At 39.4% G+C, this 24,157-nt stretch overlaps 1 protein-coding gene across 1 annotated transcript in view; it reads left to right on the forward strand.

The window, feature by feature from the left end:
- Nucleotides 1-7,827: 7,827 nt before the first annotated feature.
- The window catches only part of LOC117483930 (polycystic kidney disease 1 like 1), a 52,343-nt gene continuing 36,013 nt past the window's right edge, over nt 7,828-24,157 (forward strand). Inside the window, exons 1-22 of the mRNA XM_034132273.1 lie at nt 7,828-8,021; nt 8,769-8,897; nt 9,345-9,514; nt 10,989-11,154; nt 12,313-12,552; nt 13,244-13,376; nt 13,836-14,039; nt 14,500-14,681; nt 15,280-15,483; nt 15,831-15,994; nt 16,073-16,285; nt 16,548-16,766; nt 17,183-17,254; nt 18,613-18,792; nt 18,881-18,958; nt 19,619-19,761; nt 20,088-20,208; nt 20,561-20,747; nt 21,081-21,273; nt 21,596-21,652; nt 21,748-22,035; nt 23,369-23,599. Of these exons, the coding sequence (XP_033988164.1) occupies nt 7,828-8,021; nt 8,769-8,897; nt 9,345-9,514; nt 10,989-11,154; nt 12,313-12,552; nt 13,244-13,376; nt 13,836-14,039; nt 14,500-14,681; nt 15,280-15,483; nt 15,831-15,994; nt 16,073-16,285; nt 16,548-16,766; nt 17,183-17,254; nt 18,613-18,792; nt 18,881-18,958; nt 19,619-19,761; nt 20,088-20,208; nt 20,561-20,747; nt 21,081-21,273; nt 21,596-21,652; nt 21,748-22,035; nt 23,369-23,599 (3,768 nt within the window). The remainder of the gene's footprint in view (nt 8,022-8,768; nt 8,898-9,344; nt 9,515-10,988; nt 11,155-12,312; nt 12,553-13,243; nt 13,377-13,835; nt 14,040-14,499; nt 14,682-15,279; nt 15,484-15,830; nt 15,995-16,072; nt 16,286-16,547; nt 16,767-17,182; nt 17,255-18,612; nt 18,793-18,880; nt 18,959-19,618; nt 19,762-20,087; nt 20,209-20,560; nt 20,748-21,080; nt 21,274-21,595; nt 21,653-21,747; nt 22,036-23,368; nt 23,600-24,157) is intronic.

The raw sequence follows: 24,157 nt of genomic DNA on the forward strand, positions 1-24,157 counted from the left end.
GTATAATTTAAATCAAGCTGTCCTTAGGAGCACTATTTAAAAATGCATTTAATAGAAATACAAATACACTCTTTGCCTTTAAACTAAATCCCTTACACACACACACACACACACACACAGACACACACACACACACACACACACACACACACACACACACACACACACACACACATACACATACACATACACACACACACACACACACGGCACCACATCTTCAGATTACAGTTTTTCTTGATTGCTAACACACTAAAATTATACATAAAGCACAATTATTTTTAACTGACACTCAAAGAGCAAAACTTCAGCTCAAATCTCCAAAACTCTAAACACATTTTCAGCTTTCACACAATTTGCAAATCAACATGGCACTTTTTGCAACCACTGCACACGTTCCTCCACGTAAGACACAGGAATCTGACATAAAGCCACGTGTTAGCTGGTTTAAAACACTGATATTCAAAATGCCTCACACATGGACCAATTATCAAGAAACACGTTCCACCTGACCAAACACCTGAATGCATCATTGTTGGCTCATCAATCAGGATGTTAGCACTATAAAAAGACCACAGGTAGTACTTTCTTACAGCAACAATGGAAGCCAACATGGGAGCAAGAGGAAGAAGAAGAGCTGGGCTGAGAGTGAGAGGAGGAGGAAGAGGTGGGGTGAGAGTGAGAGGAGGAAGAATGAGAGGTAGAGCTGGAGGGAGAGGACGTGGACAAAGAAGAATACTCTCTAATGAAATGAAATGTTATCAACCATGGTGTGACGATGAGAGAGGCTGGACAGAGGGTTCAGCCTAATCTAAGCCGATGTACTGTTGCCTCTGTAATCCGGACACTTGAAAACAGGTTAGTTACCAGTAGCTCTGCCTAATTCATGATATATCAGTGCTTATATCTGTTGTGTGAAACGTATTTACTTCATTACTGTAATTGAATTGTTGGCATGTTGCATACTATAACTGTACACACATCCTGCACAATGTACTGTGGTAAACTTACTGTTATGCAACACAGACACTGACCAACCACTATATCTTTGTTGTTTATCTGAAGGACTGAGAAACAAAGAGGTGCAGGTGGAACGCTAAGGGTTTTCAATGAGGCACAGGAAGCAGAAGTTACAAACTGAGTTTTGGCAAACAATGCCATCACACTTAGAGAGATCCGAAGCATAGTAACTATGTGCTGAGATGCACAATGTTATTTTTGAATAAAATATGATTTTTTTCAACAACTCATTTGTATTTCTTAATTTACTGTATTTCTGTAAACTCAAGCAACTTTCTCTGCAGAACCCTCTATGTACAGAGCATAGCCCATAACAGATGAAAGTGCTTTAGATTATGCTCAGCAGTGTGTATTGGGTGGTCAAACCATCTAGTATTATGAATGAAGTGTTATATTTGGTGCAAAAGTTTGCATTTGGTAAGTGTTTATGTAGTTTTGAGTGCAGTTCTTCATTTAGCAGGAGAAATGAGGTGTTTTGCACTTTGGGTGTGTGGTTTTGTGAATTGTGTTTAGTGTTCTGAGAAACTGAGCAATTAAAAAACAAATGTGTGTTAGCAATCGAGAAAAACTGTAATCCACAATTTAATATTAGCTGCCATAGAACCAAGTTTTCCCGATGCATTTGCTCTGAAATAGTTTACCCTACTTAGATGTGCATCCAAAATATGTTGAAGAACTTTCCATAGAAGGGTATTTTGCATTTCCATAAAAAAAGTGGAAAAACAACTCTTAGGAATTAAACTGAAATTACCCTTTTATGCACATTTTAACGTCTATTTGAGTCTAAGCTGCTTTAAATGCTTTCCTTTAGAAAACAACCAGAGAGGACAGAATAAATCTCCTGTGTGCTCATCCTTTATTTCAGCAGATTGAAATGTTCCACGGCCTGAAAACTAATATCTGGACACTGGTTCCCTTTATAAAGCCACAGATCAGTTGAGGACATTACACACTACAGGGGGATTTGAACAGGGCCACAAGCAGCGGTGACCTTTGGCCCCTCATACCAGGGAGTTAGGACCCGGAGCCCAGGGTGGATTTGGGGATAAAAGACAGGGAACCTCCTCCACCGCTGACACAGGGACATCAAAAACCCATAACTTCAATTATTAACACATAAAATAGTAATAATCACGCTCATATGATGAACAATCATATATTTTAAACGTTCTAACAGTGTTCTCATGCATTCTTTTTCTCTCCTCAGTTCTACGTCAAACATCACTCAGAGATATTGCCTTGCTGCAGGGCACGCAGGCAGGCAGGAGACGAGAGCTGTCAAAACCAAATTCGAGCGGATGAGCTTCCCTTTCTTCTCCTCTTTAAGTTGAGTTCCTTAAATTGGAAGGGTGAGAAATATAATAGGACTCTTTTTTGGGGGGGTTGTCTGGGCCTTCACCAGATAATGTTTCAGACAAGTTTCAGGTATTCAGGATGTGGGACAAAGGGGAGAGCCAGAAGAGTGGTAAACAACTCTTTATTAAGACCACAATTAATCACTTTTAAGTTATTTTAAATTGTATTCTGACTGCACCTTGGGCAGTAAATACAAATAAAAACAATTCTCACTTCTATACGTATAGCACTTACAATTGTTTTGCTTATTTGAAGCTGATTTACTTGCAGGATTCTTGCTAGGTTTGTATCTTCATAGTTGAATGCACTTAATGTAAGTCTGTTAGGATAAAAGTGTAAAGACTTTATTCTTTATTGCTTTTTAAATTAAAAATGAGGCCATTATGTGAAGTTTGCAATAATATTACCTTTATAATTTCATTTTTATTTGCATGAAGAGTGTATTTTCACATGCCTATATGCTTGCTTTTCAGTTTATATTATATTATTAAAAGTATTGAGAATGTATACTTAAGAAAAGTATACTACAATTAAAAAGTCCTGCATGCAAAGTGTAAAATAAAAGTAAGTAAATACTTAAAATATAAAAGTTGAAATATTACCAATGGGCGCTTGCATTAAAATATATAGTTATTATTATATTTGTAGTAAAAAACGTACAGAATTCTATGCAGTTTTGTACTATTGGGTGGTTTAATTGACCTTATAAAGAGGCACTGTATTTTGTTTTTGAATCTGAATCTGAAAAGTTAGTAAGGCAAGGCAAGTTTATTTATATAGCACTTTTCAGCACGCAAATTCAAAGTGCTTTACAAAACAAATTAAAAGACTTTTTAGGAATAAATACAGTAAAAACACATTATATAATGGCATTTTACAACAGGCATTAAAAAGCAAAGATAATAAAATAATAAAATAAACACCACAGGTATACAGTATATGTTTAAATGGCATACTGTAGTGCGAATATGAGCAGCTCAATTAAAAGCAGCGGCAAAGAGATATGTTTTCAGTCTCGATTTAAAAATAGTAAGAGTTTCTGCAGACGTGCATGCTTTGGGTAGTTTGTTCCAGATTGTCGTTAGTAGCAGCTAAAGTCCTAAAATACATGAAGGGAAGAAAAACATTTACAACACTTCCCCCTGACATGTAATGGAGTTGAAGTAAAAAGTATTACAAGTAGCTTACATTTGTATTAAAGTACAAAACTTGAGTGAAATTTTCCATACTGGTTTATAGTGACCTAACCATATTTTGTAGATGTGTTATTATTATTCTGATATTGTTGTGTTTATTTCCTCGTGTTCCTTTACAACATACATGTGTTCTTCATGTTCCACTGTTGTCGTGCTATATGTTGCATAATATCCTATGAAACTCTGCAGACGTTGTTGTCGCACACAGCAGATTGCCCCTGGTGATCCGGCTCTGATAAGATCTGCATGTTACAGTGGATCCTCGTTAATAATTTGGCCTGATTGAGGCTGTTTGGAGTGAAATGTGAGCCTGCAGAGCTGCCTCTCCTCCCCCCAGCGACTGAGGCTGTCAAAACAGCTTTTAAATAAGCATGTTTCACTTAAAGGTTAAAGAAAAGAGGACTCAAACTTTATTAAAAGGCTGTCCCACTTGTGCTTTATAAGTTATAGGATATAATGTGTGTTAATACCCATCAATGCATGTGCTTATTGACCTGCTGCTAATTACCCATTACTAAATAACATGTCACAATTCTTTGGTTATTTTCACTTTTCTTCACTGACTTTAATTCTGCTAAGACTGGTTTATAATGACTCTCCACATTTACCTTGTATTTTCCAGGCCCCCTTCGTGGACTCTCGCATTGAATAAGGGCTCTCTAACAAGCTCTGTGCACAAAGACTCAGGTAGAAGGGTTGGCCACACACACACACACACACACACACACACACACACACACACACACACACACACACACACACACACACACACACACACACACACACACACACACACACACACACACACACACACACACACACACACACACACACACACACACACACACACACACACTGCTGAGGAGCTTTTGTCCACTTAATGCAGCTGATTGGATGATAAGTTGATTAATTTATGAACTAACATGAAGCATCATTGGACATAGGATTTAATGTCTTCCATTAAGTGTCCATCAAATATTCAGATGAAATATATATTTATGCATATCACACAAAATAAAAAATGTAGCCTAGTGTAATGCTAGTATACCGAAAAATATGAGGCGTGTAATAAAACTGAACTAGCTGTTTAGACAACAATTTATTCATGGAACTAATATATATGGAAACAGCCTTTTAAGAAAAGCATGTTTTCATTTCCTCTGTCATTTTTGTTTTATTTATTTATTGAGGATTGAGGTTAAACTCGCTGCCATGACTGCCCACTCTTGAGTCAATCGTGTTTTGGCAACATGATGCAGCATTTAGCCTCTCTACTAAAAAAATATCACAAAGTGAAATGAGAGGGGTCAGTATATACTCACATTAAGAAAGCTTTACTTAGAGCACAATGAAGATCAAACATGGAGCTTTTTAGCATCAAAAACGATACACTCATGATTTAAATTGAGAGAAATTATATGTTCATCCCTGTAAAGTAAGTTTGGTTTTGTCAGAAGGATTCATGTGTGTTGTATTTATTTTTGACTCTCGGAAAATACAAATATATTGGAACATGTTCACCAAACCACTGCCTCATAACGACTAAAATAAATTTAGAAGAGAACATATTCTAGCAACTGTATGGAGAATTTGATGTAGTTGAGGGAGATCCGACCTTTTCATCTTTAAAAATGAAGGTAGCCAACTTCATATATTTCAATTTGTAGAAAGACTTCGGCAAGAAAGCTCAAGAACCTCGAGTTTGGGGTTACAATTCCTCCAGAAGACAGGAAAAAAATAGTTAAAAAATACTAATTTATTCTCAGCTGAGTATAACTTTGCTCTGCATGTGGAATAAAACGATGGGTCAAATATGAGCTCCATCCGCGGATCAAATGAGCAACTTATTTATTTATTCAGTTTAATCTACCTATTTTATACTGTAAATCAAAATGTAGTCCAAACCCTTCTTTCATTTTCCTTTCCAAAAAAAAAACGCTTAGAAAATTACTAAAATGTAAACCAAACTGATTAGATGTGCTGCTTTTCCTCCACTTAGTCCCTGCTTTTATAACACCCCCTTATGACTCTAGGTATTTATTATATAATATCTATTTTTATGTCACCTAAAAGAGTCGGTGTCCTCGGTAGTGGCGACTCTCCGTTACGCAGCGCCGTAACGCTCATCCAGCAGCTTCTTTTCAAACATTTCGTTGATTTAATCATTAGTTTATTGTGTCATGGCGCACACACGGTGTAAACACGGCACTCCTTTAACGAATGAAGCCGGTGATAGGAGCTCAAAGGCCCGGGGAGGGTTTTACGCAGCGTCACGACGGCAGCGCCACATATTCATGTTTAGTGTTCGGATAGAAAATGCTCCAGTGTGCTCTGGGAACATCCAGGGGAGGGGGGGCTTCAATGGGCTCCGGTGGGTCGTGCAGCAAATAAAACATTAGGCTATGTATTAACTTCAAATTAATTAATGGTTTAAATATAATATGTCCTATATGGCCGTCAAACAGGATTCACTCCTATTCCTGCTTTCTATAACAGCTTTGTGTTCAAATAGCTAATTGAATAAATAATAAATCATCAATAAAATCATGGTATTGAATGTTTTTTTGGAAATCAAATACGATTTTTTGTGTTTCTCTGGTCACATATTGTGTTTTGTGGGTGTGTATATGGTGTAAAAAACGTCGAAGAGTCCCTGCGTGGAGAGACGAAACGAATTCGCCAAAAATATGCGCGTATTCCGGATAAAAAATGGACAGAGAAAATGTGTTGATTCCCCCCGCTGTGCCCCTCTGTGCTGCAGGCAGCTCGTGGAGGTTCTGCAGTCTGACAGCGCCCCCTGCTGGCTGTAAAGAGAGGGGGGAAACTCTCTTAAAGGGGAGGTCTGGAACCCGGAAGAGATGTTTTAAGGTGGAGCGGTGGAGTTAGCTGCACGGTGAGTGAGCTTCCACTAAAGAGCTAACAGGGCACTCAGAGGAGACACTTTCACTGGTTTCGATGTGTTGTGGCAATTCTCTCTACACACTGCAACACATATCAAGAGCTGGAGCTGACACTCTTACCTAAACAAGTGAAAAAAAACATCCCTGTTTGTGAGATGTTATTATATCTCCAGTTTCAAAGAGACAGCCTTGAAGATTTATCTAAAAAAGCAAATAAGTGGCGACTAGTAAAGGAACATAGGGACAATTTAAGACACTCATACACACAGTTGAAGCTTGGTTGCTTTATATTTCATCCCATTGCCCTTTCACTCGTCAGAAAAAAATATTTCAGACTCAGAATAAAAGGAAATGGTGAAAAAGATCCATATTTTCCACTGCAGCTCCTTTTGTTCAAGATGTTTCCCCTTAAAGAGAATAGGCTACTTCAGCACCATATTCATCTTAATATAATAAAATATGAAGACTCCAGATGTAGTTTTGTTCATGATCAGTCTCTGTCCCTAAAGTTTTCCAACCGGCTCCAAATGGGCTCCGTGAAAAATATAATATATTTGAGGTCCACCTGAAACATGTGAACGCGCAGCAGGTCACTGTCCTGTTTACAGTTTCTCAAATAAAACGGTAAAATACTATTATATTATAAATGTGTATTAAGGATAGAGACATAATGTAAAATGAAATATATATTCCGTTTTTATCAACACAGGTTCCCGTTTTTATGGATACATCGCGTGTAAAGGCATTTACTTTCCCCATAAGTAGCATTTCCCCACAGATCCTACATTAGTATGTGTTGAATGCAGAATCTACATTTCCCTGTAGCCTATGTGTTGTGCTTTTCTTCACTGACTTTGTGAGAGGACACTTTTTCTTTTTAAATCCCCCATTTCCACTCAGATAATAGCCTACTCCTTATTGGTATTTATGTAGGCCTATTGTGTTTTTTTCTTCTTCACGAAATGGAGAATTTAAGAGACAACACATGTCACCAAAACTGGATAAAAAAAGGAGAATAATGGTTTGGGCATATGCAGATTTATTTTGTATTTATTTCTGCACGAGTAAAGACAAAATATGCACACGTAACTTAGCATGGACTACTTTTTGCAGGACTACTTTTTTGCAGCACATTACCTTGCGCGTCATTTTAAGGAGTTTTTGATGCCAGCTTCCTGTCACACTCTTTCTGGTCCTTTCATTAGCATACAGTGTTCTCTGTTCTCACCTGAGCACAGTCATTGCACCTCTCCTCCTCTTCCTCTCCTCCTCTCCTCCTCTCCTCTCAGTCTGTGCGTCCTGCTGCTCTCCTCCTGAGCTCCTGCTCCTCCCGCGGCCTTCTGTCCGGATCAGACATGTTCTTAGCTTTTGTTTTCTCGCTCCTTTCACTGGACTTCCCTCGCTGGTCCGCCGCAGCTCAGGCACCAAATCCCGGGAGTTCAGCCTGGTTCATGGGGTGCTTCACCCCCAGCAACAGCCTGTTTGCACCCAGAGGTGCACGCCGTGACCTTGACCTGGTAACCTGCTCTGTGTGCTGCCTGGATGAAGGGTGAGTGGGGGACATGTGCAGACCACTGTGGTCGCATTTCAGCTAATTGGTGTGTGTGTATTCTTGTGAAAAATGACAAGAAAAATCCACCCAATTATTTTTTACAATTTTTTTTACTCCCATTGGGACCAGTGCTATCTTAATGGTGACACTGCTTAAGAGTATTCTCTTATTATGTATGAACCTGATTTAAACAAAAATATATGTTGGATAATTGGAGCATCTGTGATTTTCCTACTCTGAACATTTTAAATATATTTTTAAATGCAGCACTTGGTGAGTGCAGCCTATAATATGGGAGTATATTTTTTCCTGCATGTTTATTTCTATGAGAAAAAAAGCTGAGAATGACCTCAAGAGGCTTAAAACTTTTTTTTTTTTAAATGACCAAAAATGTAAATGTATGCCTTGAGCCAAAGAGATCTCAGCTGAGTTTTGCACAGCTCAGACATAATGTTGAAAGTACATTTTATTTGTAGTGTTTGCACCCACATGTAGCTTATTACTGCAAGGATGTGCACCAATCTTTATTGTAAAACATAAAATACACAATCTATGTTTGAAAAAGTATTGTTGTCATTGTTTGAATTGATACTTAAAGGGGTTGCACCATATTTCATGTAAAACGTATTTTCCAGTAGGCGTATACCCCCTCCTTCTGAAACCACACTTGGTTGTGTTTCTGACTTTGATGCATGCACAGCATTTAGAAAGTATTTCACTGACTCTCAGTTTTTGTTCCTGAAGGTACCAGGTTGCAGCGTTGACCTCAGAGGCTTGTTACTGTGGCAACGAGCACCATGGACTTTTGTTCGGCGAGTGTTTCAACACCTCTGCAGATGAAGGGACAAAGGGAGTCAGAGGAGGAAGAGGAAGGTGAGGCAGTGTCTGTTTCATACGAGTTAATACGTCTTTACTGCCATCAAAGTTATAAACATTCATAAGAGTTTTAGGCATGAGGAGAACATTTTTTGTATATATGCAAAGGCTTATTTGTCATGGCTCAACAGCTACAGCATGGTTGCTGGCAATGCAAATCTAAGGCTGCTCCAACAGTGAAAATACAATATACCTTAGACACAAATAAATATATAGCCTATAGTTCAAGAAAAAATTGAAATAAAACAGAGCAGAAGAATGCTTTATGTAAAAAGCAAGAACAAGTAAACCCTTTACAAGTAAAATAGAAAAAGATAAAATCAGAATGTGAAATAAACACTGTAACGCGGAATAAAATACTTCTTATTGTAATCAAATATATGGACTTAAAAGTCCAAAGTAAGTGCTACATATTTTTACTCTGAATGTTTTCTTTATTCCCAGTGTCCTCTCTCTCCCTGTTGGAGGAGACGGACATGTTGCTCTCTACAGGACTGAGGGGCCGTTCCTGCACCGCGTCCGTCTCTCTACGCCTGCAGACAGAGTGCATGTTGGGAAGAGTTTTGTTGTGGAAGTCTCTGGAAACCTGGCCGGACCCCCCACCCAGCCCACAGGTCAGCTGCTGCTACTCATCATGTTCTTGGGAATATGACTCTTTAATTTGCACAAGCAGGATTTATATTGTAAAAACTGACTGACTATGAAAAAATAATAACGTTTTTTCTCATGTACTTTAAGTAAAAAGGTTTATTTTGACATCGTTCGTAATTTCCTTAATATTCATTTTCTATGGCTTTGTTTGTAATTGTCTAAAAATACATTAATCATAGTATTTATCATTATTTTAATCGCATGACACATTATATTTTATTATATGTAATTATTAATATAATTATTACAAAGAGTTCAGACGTTCTCACGAATGATCCTGCTGATTTGTGTTGTCAGGGTTTATGTATTAATTGTTTTGTTTTATACATTTAAGAAATTATAACTTAAAAAAGTTAAATGTTTTTACAAACAAATCACATTCTCTACAATCTAGACAACAAATTACACTAAGTTTTATATTTTGTATTATGTGGTTAAAACATGACCAGCAAGACTTTATCAGTGTGATATAATGGACACTTTTTAATTGTATAATTATAAACATGAACAATGGGTGCTATACAGAATAACTGCTCTATATCTCATTCTATAATAATAATTATTATCTTTTGAGATAATCTTTGTGTTTTCCTAACCACCATTTTATTCAGAATGTGTTTGTTAGTGAGATTTATGGGAAACAATTACATTAACACGCAGAGAAGAAAATATCAGGACATTTTAACATCATTTTTAACTTCTATTTCTGTGAAAGGTGCTAAACTAAATAAACTTATTATCATTATTACATGTTCTAATTTAGTACAGGCAAGAGACACAAAGGTAACAGAAGACATCCCAGCACAAAAAATATAAAAATAAATATAATTAAAATGTTATCTTATAATTAACTAAATTAATGAATACATAAGAAAATAATAATACAAATAATGTTTTTATGCAGGGTCACTTTAGGGAGTTATTATGTAGTTTAGTTCTTGCATTTTTTAACACTGTCAAATAAAACGGTGGCTTCAAAATGACCAAACATAAAAATACAAAAATGAAAAGTGTTATTTAATTTAATAATTTAATTAATTTCTCTTTTTAAAGACACATCTTTTATGTTTTCACAACATCATTCTTTACGTTTTTCAAGTGTTTATAAGGTATGGTACCTTAATGTATATCTACAATGAACATGCAATGTGTGTGAGGTTAACGTTAGGGAGTTATATGCATTTTAGTTCTTGCATTTTTTAACACGGTCAAATAAAACATAGGCTTCAAAATGACCAAACATAAAGAAAGAAAGACATTTTTTTAATTTAATCTATATTTGATAGGAAAGCAGTGTTTTCTGGTCCACCTTCTTCATCATTTCTCTATTTAGAGTCACATTTTTACGTTTGCACAACATAATTCTTTACCTTTTTCAAGTGGTACTTACCTGTATATCTATAATGACCATGCATTGTGTGTGACCCCCGCTCACAGTGCAGATCCATGCAGCACAGAGAGTGTTTCCCACACACACAGACGTGACCCTCCTGGCTGTTTCTGAAGCAGCGGATCCTGCACAGCTGCTCTGGATCTTTGGAGACTCGACGTCAGAGCGGACCGCCTCCAGGAGCGTCACCAAGAGATACCGCACACCTGGCAGGTACACATCAAGCATTTAAAATACAGTATAAATTATTTTTGTCTCTATAACTGGGCTGAGTTTGATGCATTACAATCTAGATGTAAACCAAATCATCTAGGATCATCTGTGAACCAGAATAAAGGAAAGGAAATAGCTTTAAAACAATATTTCAATAAGATGATTTACATAAAACTGAAGGTATGAAGACAAGTGTGTATATTCATATTTGTAATTTTACATTTAGTTTGTTTCATTCATTTTCAGTGTATACATTTAATAATAATTCTATACGTTTATTTCAGTCAGACAACTCACGTGTTTCTTTAACATGTTTATTAGAAGCAGCATATAGTTGAGTTTGGCGTCGAGGCTCGGGCCTCATCACTCCACAGATATACATAGCACGATGAGTGATGATTAAATAACTAACCCCGAGCCTACAGGTGGAAGCTGGGGTGGTGGTGGGTCAGGCAAGCAGCAGCGACGTGGAAGTAGTTGCAGCAATAGCAGCAGCAAGCAATGCATAGAGAGATATCTGGCAGGTTAAATAGAGCGGCATATTAAGGACACTCTGTTTGGTTGGTTGTAGAGTGGCATATGTATGAATGCAGCATAAGTGCTCGAGTTGACTGCCTGACAACTAAAATATACTAACATAGACAATAAAATACATAGACAGATATTTCTCCGAATAGCACCTTTACCAGAATGCAGGTGTGATGTGTTTGTGGTCCTGTTTTAATGCAGGTATGATGTGTTTGTGGTCCGGTTTTACTGCAGGTATGATGTGTTTGTGGTCCTGTTTTAACGTAGGTATAATGTGTTTGTGGTCCGGTTTTAATGCAGGTATGATGTGTTTGTGGTCCGGTTTTACTGCAGGTATGATGTGTTTGTGGTCCTGTTTTAACGTAGGTATGATGTGTTTGTGGTCCTGTTGTAACGTAGGTATGATGTGTTTGTGGTCCTGTTTTAACGTAGGTATGATGTGTTTGTGGTCCTGTTTTAACGTAGGTATTATGTGTTTGTGGTCCTGTTTTAACGTAGGTATGATGTGTTTGTGGTCCTGTTTTAACGTAGGTATGATGTGTTTGTGGTCCTGTTTTAACGTAGGTATGATGTGTTTGTGGTCCTGTTTTAACATAGGTATGATGTGTTTGTGGTCCTGTTTTAACATAGGTATGATGTGTTTGTGGTCCTGTGGAGTGGCCGTTCCTCCGTCTCCTCGGATGTTTTCCCTCTGGAGGTGCAGAGCGCGGTGCGGCTCAACCGGCTGCTCCACCCGGCCTCCGTCCTGCAGAACCAGGCGCTGAGGCTCAGCTGCCGGGTCACTGCGGGGACAGACGTCTCCTTCCTCTGGAGCTTTGGAGACGGCTCCTCCCGGCCGGGACTCAGCACCGAGCAGCACGTCTTCCACAGGTCAGATTAAGATAAGATAAAATAAGATAAATGAAGATGGACAGGGTAAGATTGAAAAACAGGGCAGCACATCTTGCACAGGTCGGATCATCTCATGTTATTCAATATTAATGAGTTTTATTGTTAACATACATATAAGGTATCTCACAATGTGACCACCTTTATATTCTGGAGACTGATATTCTTAGTCTGAACTGAACCGTTTCTGTGTTTATGACGGTTGAAAGTCCCTTCTTTCAAACTCCCTTCTTTCAAATAGGTGTACACATTTATTGGGATGATTTCTTAAATTACTCTTAGATAACAGCTTGTAAACAATATACTAATTTGGGCAGCACGTCTTCCACAGGTCAGATCATCTCATGTTATTTTAATGTATTTAGCTTCATTGTTCTACATAATGCACACAATATCTGTGTTTTTTTATGTTTACTGCACATATATTATTCCATTATATTGCATTGTAAATACTGCTATATTTGACTATATCTTTTATTATTTTTAATGTTATTATAGTTTTCTTAAAATAGTTTTCTATCTGTGTTTTTTTAATTTTGTGTGTATTATTGCCTGTGGACATTGACAGTGTGTGTTTGTCCTCTCTCTCTCTCTCTCTCTCTCTCTCTCTCTCTCTCTCTCTCTCTCTCTCTCTCTCTCTCTCTCTCTCTCTCTCTCTCTCGCTCTCTCTCAGGACAGGAGAGTTCAGGGTGGAGGTGACAGTGTTTAATCTGGTCAGCTCTGCCTCTCTCAGCGCTCACATCTTTGTTGTGGACCGGCCCTGTCAGCCTCCTCCAGTGAAAAACATGGGACCTCTAAAACTACAGGTACATCTCACCAGCAGAAACTACTACCTGTGTGTACTATGGTAAATGTTGGGAAAATACTGAATGTCCTCTTCCAATATAAGAGTAACGTGATAACAAAGGTATCCCAACTGTAGCTGTGAACATGACAGGATGTATGATTACCTAGAAGAGCATCAGGACTGTTTTAGGCATATGATAGCTATGTGATTAACATGATGATTCAGCCTCTATGGAGATAGACATATGACAAGCATGATCATTTCTGACGTGGAGCTAATCTGAACTAAACATTGAATACTGCTTTATATTCCTCCATCTTGTGACTGTGTAACTCCCTCTCTTGTATATCAGCATGTGAAGGACACTGTTCAGGAACTAGTTGTACCAAATGCTCTGTATGTGATCAAGCCGGTGACCGGTGATATTTTTCTAACAGTAAAGATGAACAGATAATTGAGGATATCCTCTCTCTTGAAGGTGCGGAGACATGAGGTCATCCGTCTGGGAGTGACCTATGAGACGGAGGTAGACTGTGACATTTCAAAAGGCCTTCACTACACCTGGAGCTTGTTGGACTCTGCAGGACGGGTTTTCTCTCTGCCTCTCGTAGACACACACAGACAGAAACTCAAACTGCCCAGCCTCGTGCTGAACTACGACACTTACACTGCTATAGCCAGGGTAAGTAACGGGGAAAACTGTCACACACGGACATTTAAACTGAGACCTGTGACCCCTGATGTCCCTCTCTTCAAAGGTCTCCAAAAATGTATGTTCCCATATAACAAAAATCGCAATTTAAATTACATTTTGAGGGTAATGTTTTCTTCCAGATACATTTTTATCCAAAGTCTTCACAGGGAGGACATTTGGATGGATGGGTCGATCAAATATCACACATTCACCCATGACTGTTTATATAAATTAACCTCCATAAAGTACTTAAGTTAGACAGACTTAAAACACAAGTAGTTTTACTTTAATGCACAATTATGTGTTTAAAACTACGACTGTGATCCAGAATAAAATGATAATTCAGCAAAACATATTTGAGAATGCAGAATTTCTGTATGGAAATGTACTTTTTAGCAGACGGATTTGCCTGCATTTACAGAATTGAGATGCTGTCATTGCCCTGCAGGTTCAGGTGGTTGGCAGTGTGGTGTACAGTAACTACAGCGTGAAGGTGCAGGTGATACCGAGCCCTCCTGTGGCCTTCATCCAGGGTGGCACCAACATCTTCATCAACAACAGGAACAACACCGTGGTGACGCTGGACGGCACGAAGTCTCACGACCCAGACTTCCCCATGAACCCCGTCAGGTACAGAAACAGAGAGGTCAACTTTAAAGGTCACCTATTATGCAAAATCCACTTGTTCACATCTTTTAAACATCAACATGTGTCCCCTCTGTGTAAAGAGACTCTGAAAGTTTCAGGAACAAAGATTCTCTCTCTTTTTGTCCTGATCCATTTCTATAAAAACCTGTCTGAAAATGAGCTGATCAGATTTTGGCCACTTTATGATGTCATAACGATTTTTTGGCTTGTGTAACTAGCCCCCCCCCTTATCACCTGAATCTCCACCTAGAGCACCATTGAGTTCTTTGTAACCAAATATCTCTCAGAGGGGCGTGGGAAGGGGCTCCTTATTTTCATCTAAAGTAACAGACAGAGAATCAGCACTTTTGAAACAGGGCTGAAACAGAGGGGATTATGGGATGCTGCAATGATCTGTTTGGTGTTTCAGCCAATCAGAGACAGGCTCTGTATATATCTGAGACCTGTGATATATTGATGAAAAACAGTATAATAGGGGACCTTAAAGCTTTGATGTGTCCCTGAAAGACATAAAACAGGATGATAAAACACCAAAAGTCTTCATACTTTATAAACACAGTGTCTCGTTTTCTCTCCACAGCTTCAGTTGGACATGTAAACCAGTCAGCTCCCTCCCCAGCTCCTGTTTCCATGACGATGTTCCCACTTCCTCCTCAGTGCTCGTATTTCCTGCTGGTTTCCTAAAACACAACTTTGACCAGTTCCAGTTCACGCTCACCGTCCACAGCGGCGAGCGCTCGGCTTCCTCAGAGGTCTTCCTCACGTTCACACCAAACGTCATCGGGTAAGAGTCTTAAAAAAGTGTATAGAACATTTTTCAACACAGACTAAAACACCCCTTGTTGTAAAATACCAACTATGTGCAATATGTGCAATATGTATATATATGCTGTTAATAACTGTGCAATAACTGGCTGCTAAATCCTCAGAACTGTTACAGGGTGTGTATTTAGTAAATTGTGTAATTTGTATTATTATTTTTGCATGCATGCTTCTTACGTAACATTAAGCTGTCTTTGGCTCTTTGTAACAATGTAAATGTCCCCTCTGTGGGACTAATAAAGGTATTCTGATTCAGATTTTATAAATATCTTGTATTGTTTCTGTCTGTTTCTGATTGTTTCCACCCAGGACAGTGCCAGTTTCCTGCCCTCAGTGCCATGAAGAGAAGCTGAACTGGGATCAGCCTTTCTCCGTCAGCGTTGTGTGTGAAGGCTGTGATACTTCCACAAAAAACATCCAGTACACCTGGAGCCTGTTCTTAGTCAATGCATCATCCAAACCGGCCATAGAAGGTAAGATATGAAGCATTGGGACATGTGAGCTGCAGAAACATAATTTGCAAGTAAAATAAACCCTCTTTTCTATTTTAGTCCCATTTTGCTTCACGGTGGATCTCAGTGCTCCGTCAAACATCATGGAGGGTCCTTCTTCCCTGAGGACCTCAACCCAGCCCACACACACTGTCAATACCTCCACCACTGCCTCTCTGAGGGAGAATGCCTCTATATTTATAGACAACAAGCTGAATCTAAATGGGACAACTAGCGGAGAAGAGTTATCTGACAACAACAGAAAGAAGCCAGGTATGTCCGGTGTGTAATTACATGATCATGAGAAGAACAGCATGTCACTAAACGTTCCTGTTTGCTTTCACAGAGCCCTCGCCCATCTCCTCTCTCAACATGAGAACATCAGGGTCAGGTTAGCCATGCTCTCAGCGCAGAAAACAACAACGTAAAAGCATTTAAGACGCTGGCATCAATAGGGGAAATCAATTAGAAGTAATGCACAAGGTTAAAGTAAAAAGGATGAATTATTTAACAGCTTTCTCCTCTTTGTGTCCAGGAGAGGAGCCTTTTTATCACCCTCTGGGGGAGTTTGACCCTCCAAAGCCTTTGTACTCCTCCACTGAATACCCGCCTCTTGACAACAGTGGCGTCCTTTATTCAGACCACTTTACCCAGAGCGGCGTTATCACTGAACTCCCAGTGGATCCGGACTCTTCTGCTGACTGGGAGTTTCCTTTTCCTCTCCTGGAGAGTGAGGATGTGGGAGATCGACCAGGTGAGAAACCACTCTGAGAAACCTCTCTGATCTGCCAGTCCCACAAAATCAAAGGAGTTGTTCTTTGAATGATACAATTAAAAAGGGGTTTCAGTAATAATTGCTGATCAGACCTCTGTTTGGGTGAAGCTAAATTCAAGGCTTTTATTGTCATTTGTAAAGTTACAGTGTAGTTATGTCGATGAAAATCTTAGGTCCCAGACTCCTCCAACAGTGCAACACAATAAACAGATAAAACAGTGCAAGTAAATACAATAAAATAGAATAGAATTAGTGCCATAAGAGTCTATATACAAGTGATACATCATTTGTAAATTGCAATTTAGCTATGCTGAGAATCATGTGCAATATCTGCGATGTCTGTGCATACGTTCAGTGTTTAACTTTATTATGCATTAAATCTAATCCTACAACAGATCCAGATTACGATGTTCCTGTGATGGAGGCAGAGGAAGGAGACCCGGGGATTTCAGCAGGAAGACCCTCAGGTGCAGTGCGTGCGTGTGTGTGCGTGTGTGTGTGTGTGTGTGTGTGTGTGTGTGTGTGTGTGGTGTGTGTGTGTGTGTGTGTGTGTGTGTGTGTGTGTGTGTGTGTGTGTGTGTGTGTGTGTGTGTGTGTGTGTGTGTGTGTGTGTGTGTGTGTGTGTGTGTGTGTGTGTGTGTGTGTGTGTGTGTGTGTGTGTGTGTGTGTGTGTGTGTGTGTGTGTGTGTGTGTGTGTGTGTGTGTGTGTGTGTGTGTGTGTGTGTTGGAGGTTTTGTGTTAATCCCATGTCAATTCCCAGATAAACAACAAAGATATAGTGGTTGGTCAGTGTCTGTGTTGCATAACAGTAAGTTTACCACAGTACATTGTGCAGGATTTGTGTACAGTTATATATGCAACATGCCAACAATTCAATTACATTAATGAAGTAAATACGTTTCACACAACAGATATAAGCACTGATATATCATGAATTACGCAGAGCTACTGGTAACTAACCTGTTTTCAAGTGTCCGGATTACAGAGGCAACAGTACATCGGCTTAGATTAGGCTGAACCCTCTGTCCAGCCTCTCTCATCGTCACACCATGGTTGATAACATTTCATTTCATTAGAGAGTATTCTTCTTTGTCCACGTCCTCTCCCTCCAGCTCTACCTCTCATTCTTCCTCCTCTCACTCTCACCCCACCTCTTCCTCCTCCTCTCACTCTCAGCCCAGCTCTTCTTCTTCCTCTTGCTCCCATGTTGGCTTCCATTGTTGCTGTAAGAAAGTACTACCTGTGGTCTTTTTATAGTGCTAACATCCTGATTGATGAGCCAACAATGATGCATTCAGGTGTTTGGTCAGGTGGAACGTGTTTCTTGATAATTGGTCCATGTGTGAGGCATTTTGAATATCAGTGTTTTAAACCAGCTAACACGTGGCTTTATGTCAGATTCCTGTGTCTTACGTGGAGGAACGTGTGCAGTGGTTTGCAAAAAGTGCCATGTTGATTTGCAAATTGTGTGAAAAGCTGAAAATGTGTTTAGAGTTTTGGAGATTTGAGCTGAAGTTTTGCTCTTTGAGTGTCAGTTAAAAATAATTGTGCTTTATGTATAATTTTAGTGTTTTAGCAATCAAGAAAAACTGTAATCTGAAGATGTGGTGCTGTGTGTGTGTGTGTGTGTGTGTGTGTGTGTGTGTGTGTGTGTGTGTGTGTGTGTGTGTGTGTGTGTGTGTGTGTGTGTGTGTGTGTGTGTGTGTGTGTGTGTGTGTGTGTGTGTGTGTGTGTGTGTGTGTGTGTGTGTGTGTGTGTGTGTGTGTGTGTGTGTGTGTGTGCGTGCGTGTTGGAGGTTTTGTGTTAATCCCATGTAAATTCCCAGGTGTGGACGGTGAGAGCTTTGGTCCAGGAGATGATTCAGAGTTTGATCTCGCGTCACGTGAAGAGGAAGGGAGTAATCTGGTAGACTCCGGTCCCTCTGTAGTGAAACAGGAACCAATCCTGCTCGATTTCCCTCGACATCCCATAGACCGAGGCCTTTTTGAGTCCTACACCTACACAGGTACATTCTTCAGGAAACACTCCGACATATTTCCCCTTCTTTACCCACCTGTCTCAGGCTTAAGTCATCTTTCTCCATTTTATTTCAGGAGTTTCCGCCCCTTTGCTCAGCTTGAGACCCTTCAGCCTGACCCCTGGGAGCAGATACATGTTGGAGGTCACTGCCAGTAGGTTTCACAATAAAACTGACTTTTCTTTCCAAAAAGTGTGTTATTATTATCCCTGTTTTTGGACTGCGATCTGTTTCTTAACACATGAGCAGTTCATACATCTTAATACCTAGGAAGTCATGGATGAGGCTTAATGTTATTATGCTTATTTCTTGATTTGAGTGATTTTTACCATTTTATTTCTTGAATTTGACGGTTAGAAATTAAGGCCTTTACATTTTCGTGAATATGAATGGGTCATTAAAAGTGCTTAAATGTATATATGCAATACTATACATGTATGTTGTTTTGGCTATTTTTTGAGCTTCTGTAAAGTTAGCTAGTTCTCATTATAACATTACTCTGTGTTGTTAACAGAAATGAACTCTCAAACTATGCCATGTTTGGTCTTGAATCTGAGTAATTTAGTCCTTAAAAAGCTGTCAAATTTGAAATAAGGTGTGATTGTGACTTCACGCAGAGTAAAATAACTGCAGAATTATCCTGTAAATGTAATGCATAATAACTGAATGCAGTTTTCTGGATTGTGGATCAGGGTGATTTCTTTAAACAACACTGACATCATCAGTCGGTTATTAGCCCATCTTTTTATTTCTTGATGCAAATGGGAGAGATGGATATTGATGCTAATGTGTGATTGTTATTTTTCGTACTCAGAATCTCGTAGTAGTTTTCTTGGCCGGACTCAGCTCTTCTTCAAAACCAACCCTGCTCCAAAAGGCGTGGTGTGCCAGGTTCAGCCAATCAGAGGAGTGGAGCTCTACACACACTTCAGCATCTTCTGCACCTCGGGGAAACAGGTATATCCTCTCTCATTATTTTTACACAGAAACACGCACCTCACTACAAATGTATCACTCTTTTTTCACAGTTTTTTTTACAGCAAAGTAAATTAGACACCTGTATAACCCCCCATATAGAAGGTATCAGGCTTTCTCTTTATAGCATAGGTCTATTTAGTCACTCCTGTTTTGACTTCTTTGCTGTTCCCTACTTGTGTGTGTGTGTGTGTGTGTGTGTGTGTGTGTGTGTGTGTGTGTGTGTGTGTGTGTGTGTGTGTGTGTGTGTGTGTGTGTGTGTGTGTGTGTGTGTGTGTGTGTGTGTGTGTGTGTGTGTGTGTGTGTAGGATTTATTGTATGACTACAGCGTCAGTGTAGGAGATGGGCCTCGGAGGACGCTCTATGCAGGCAGAGACTTCCAGTACTACTTCAGCCTGCCCTCTGGTGACCCCGCTGATCAATACAAAGGTACAAATTGAACACATGTACACTGATTGATATCTTTTATAGTATATTACATGACATTACATTTCATTTAGTGACATATCCAAAGCGACTTAAACCATGCGGAAATAAACTCAGAGCATTAATCCTGCAGGTACGTTTCCTGTCTATAAGCCCAACCAGATTCAATGTTACTGCAACAGCTTCACTTAAAGCCAAATCCTTTGTAAGCGCTACGTACAGAAGATGTTTTCAATAATTGTTTAGCAAAGATGCAGTCTTAACAAGTGAGTTTTCAGTCTGCAACAGAATGTGTGTAACCTCTCGGATGTTCTGATAGTACAACTTCTTAATTGTTTTGTATTTTTGCTTGCAGTAACTATTTTCACAGAGATCAGAAGCAGCTCATATGGGACGGCCACTAAACCCTGTCCTGTCACCGTGGAAGTCCAACCCAGCTTCTTCAGAGACACCTCCTCTTCCTCCTCTTCATCCTCCTCTTCATCCTCCTCTTCCTCCTCTTCTTCCTCTTCTTCCTCTCACCCTGACCCTGACCTGGAGCTGTAAGAATCACCATGTCATCACATCAGCATTATGGTTATGACTATGTTGCACTACATATGGACAGAACCTATCTTTTTATTGTTTTATCATGAACCAGCACTACCAAGCAGGAGAGTTGTTGTTTTTGAGAAGCTTAACTCCTATAAAAAAGTAATGGAGCAGAATATTACATTTAGAAAACATGCCTTGAATTTTGGCCAATGATTCAATCTCTCTTGACATCACTCTCTTGTTTTATCTCTGGAGTTTTGCAGAACATTTGAACACGTTGCAGTCTAACTATTCCTACAGTTTGTGTTGCTGTTGTTTTATAAATATCTCTTTGTCTCCAGTTCAGGGTCGGGTCTGAGGAACCTGTCGGCTCTGGTGCATCTTGGGAACAGTTTGGAGGTTCGTAACTACGTCAGCCTCCTGTCGGGCATCCTGAACCGACTCACTCTGCACACCGAGGCCAACACACACACGCAGAGACACACACGCAACACACTCATCCACACAGTGTGTGAGCTGGAGAGCAATGGACAGGTAAACAGTCACAGGCCTTTCTTTAAAGTTAAAGGCAAAACACAACAAAGGTTATTTATTTCATTGCATCTTGAGTTTTCATTTGTGTGTACATGTTCATTTGTATTGTTATATAAAATGGTATAACATTTTTTTTTCTAAAGCATCTTAAAGTACTTATAAATTAAATGTAAATTTCTTGTTAATTCGCCAAAAGCTTGCATGAGATAATGCATCATTTGCATATTTAAAAATAATATTTCCTATTGTCTGATTGTGTGAAATCTACAGGGGAGGTGTTTAATTGTTTGACTTTATTCACCTGTAATCCTCTGAATCTCAGGCATCAATGGAGGACAACATCTGCATTCTCAAAAACCTTTTAGAAGTCACGCGTCAGGTAGGTGGAAGGTCGTCTCTTTACATTGACAAATACACACTGATGGATGATGGAAGTTACAAATTGTTTCTCATACATCACTTATTCCTGTTCAGGTGACATTAGCGAGTGCTAGACGAGTGACGGCTCACGTTCAGGACGTCTCGCAGCGGTTTTCAGAGTCCGGTGGTCCAGCCTCGTACCGTCTGGAGCAGAAACCCCTCCACAGCCTGCTGTCTCTGCTCTCATTCAGCCTGCAAACCTCCACTAGTGCTGACATTACACAGACGTTAGATCCAGACCCACGTGATGAAGCATCCAGAGGTGGAGGAGGATCCATTTCAACAAAGCAGGTGGAGCATCTGGTAGCTGATATTCTGCAGACTGCTTCAGACCTGATGCTGGTGAGAGAAAATCAATCAAATTCTATTTATACAGCCCAGTATCACAAATGACACCTTTGTCTCAGGGTTTTTTACAGTGTGGACAGCATAAGACATCCTCTGTCCTTAGACCCTTGCAGGAAACACTCCCAAACTAACCCCACAATTAACGGGGACACATGTTAGAAACCTCGGGACAGCAACAGAGAAGGATCAGACATGCTATACATATACAGGTGTAAAAATTGTAATGTGAATATATAAAAGAAAAAGGGATGGGTCCTGGAGGATGATAACGATCTTCCAGGAGACGCCAAGAAAAATATAAATATAAAACTAACAAAAGGAAAGCCAATCACTGCAAGAGTTCTTTGATTGAATGTGTCGTATGATTGGCCGAGTGTCACTCACTTTGTATTTCATGGAATAGGCAGTTAGTATTTCCTATTAAAATAAGATGTGTATTTATGAAAGTATTAATTGGATAGTGAGGAGTGAGATGGTGATGAGATTTTAGGCAACTGAATGCATTTTACATAATGATTATTTAGTAGGGGGGAAAAGCTATCAAATAAAGCTCTTTTGGTATCAGAAGTGGATCGAGTCACTGACATCCCGTTTTTGTTTGTGGGCGACAGTCTTAAAGTCTTAAAGCCTTGAGTGTATTGTCTTTGTGGTCACCATCTTGATTGATTCGTCTTATTGACATGTTTTCAGAATCAGAATTTCTTTATTGACATCATACATAAGTTTAAGGAAATATAGTTGGCATGTCTCACTGCAGAGATAGAAGTAGATACCAATAAATTAAAGCAGAGGTAGCAGCAATGCACTTCAATGAGAAGGCAATAAGATGAAATGGCAATGAACATATTTACAGGCTATACAATGTTAATATACAAAACTGCAACCTTTAAATATAATGGTTTGTTCATAACTAGATGCTAAGAATAACCATAAATGCTTAAATAACTCCCTTAATATTTATACCTTAACTGTCAAGTGGGAACTAAGTATTCTTTTATAAGTTTTTGTGTGTCTCTTATTTTCTTACGGTACTGTTGTGAGTGGCTGTGAATAAGAAAATATGAAGGACAGACCATCTATTTATATATATATTTTCTTTGAGAAAGGGGCAGGTAATATAAGATTATTTCCTTCTCCCTGCTCCTTTTCGGGTACGGTGTGTTTATAGAGACATGTTTTGTAAATAATTGTTATGCATTAAGTTGTGCATACCATGAACGAAACAAATACAAATAAAAATGGTGGTTGCAGTCTTTGAGGGTGGGGTTGTGGACAGGGAACACATTACCTCACATGTATCTCACTACTGTCCATTCTCTCCATTCAGAAGTTCATCTTGATGCACAAAGTCCAGGAGCACAGAGTCAGCACCGGTCTCATAGCCTTATACTCATCCTACCAGAACCAAAGCTCCACTGTGATCAGCAGTGGGTCGTCCTCCTTCTCGCTGCCCCCCTCCCTGATCCAGCTTGTTCACGGCAGCAGACCCCGGTGTGTCCTCAGCACTTTAACAGAGCTCCACCACAGCCCTTTCACCTGGGACCCCTATCACAGGAGGGTGAGACATGCAAGCTATCATGACACTTTTAATGATTTAAAGGCACCTATTATGCAAAATCCACTTTTGCATGTCTCTTCTACATCAATATGTGTCCCCTCTGTGTAAAGAGACTCTGAAAGTTTCAGGAACAAAGATTCTCTCTCTTTTTGTCCTGATCCATTTATATAAAAATCTGTCTGAAAATGAGCTGATCAGATTTTGGCCACTTTATGATGTCATAATGTTTTTTTGGCTTGTGTAACCATTAGCCAATCACCAACCAAGGTAACCCCCCCCCCATCTTATCACCTGAATCTCCTCCTAGAGCACCATTGTGTTCTTTTTAACCAAATCTCTCTCAGAGGGGCGTGGGGAGGGGCTCCTTATTTTCATCTAAAGTAACAGACAGAGAATCAGCACTTTGGAAACAGGGCTGAAACAGAGGGGATTATGGGATGCTGCAATGATCTGTTTGGTATTTGGAGCCAAACACTTCAGAGACATGTTTTGTATATATCTGAGACCTATAATATATTGATGAAAAACAGTATAATAGGGGACCTTTAACAGCAAGGC

Source organism: Trematomus bernacchii, unplaced genomic scaffold (genome assembly GCF_902827165.1).
Source record: "Trematomus bernacchii unplaced genomic scaffold, fTreBer1.1, whole genome shotgun sequence".
In the NCBI taxonomy this organism is placed as follows: Eukaryota; Metazoa; Chordata; class Actinopteri; order Perciformes; family Nototheniidae; genus Trematomus; species Trematomus bernacchii.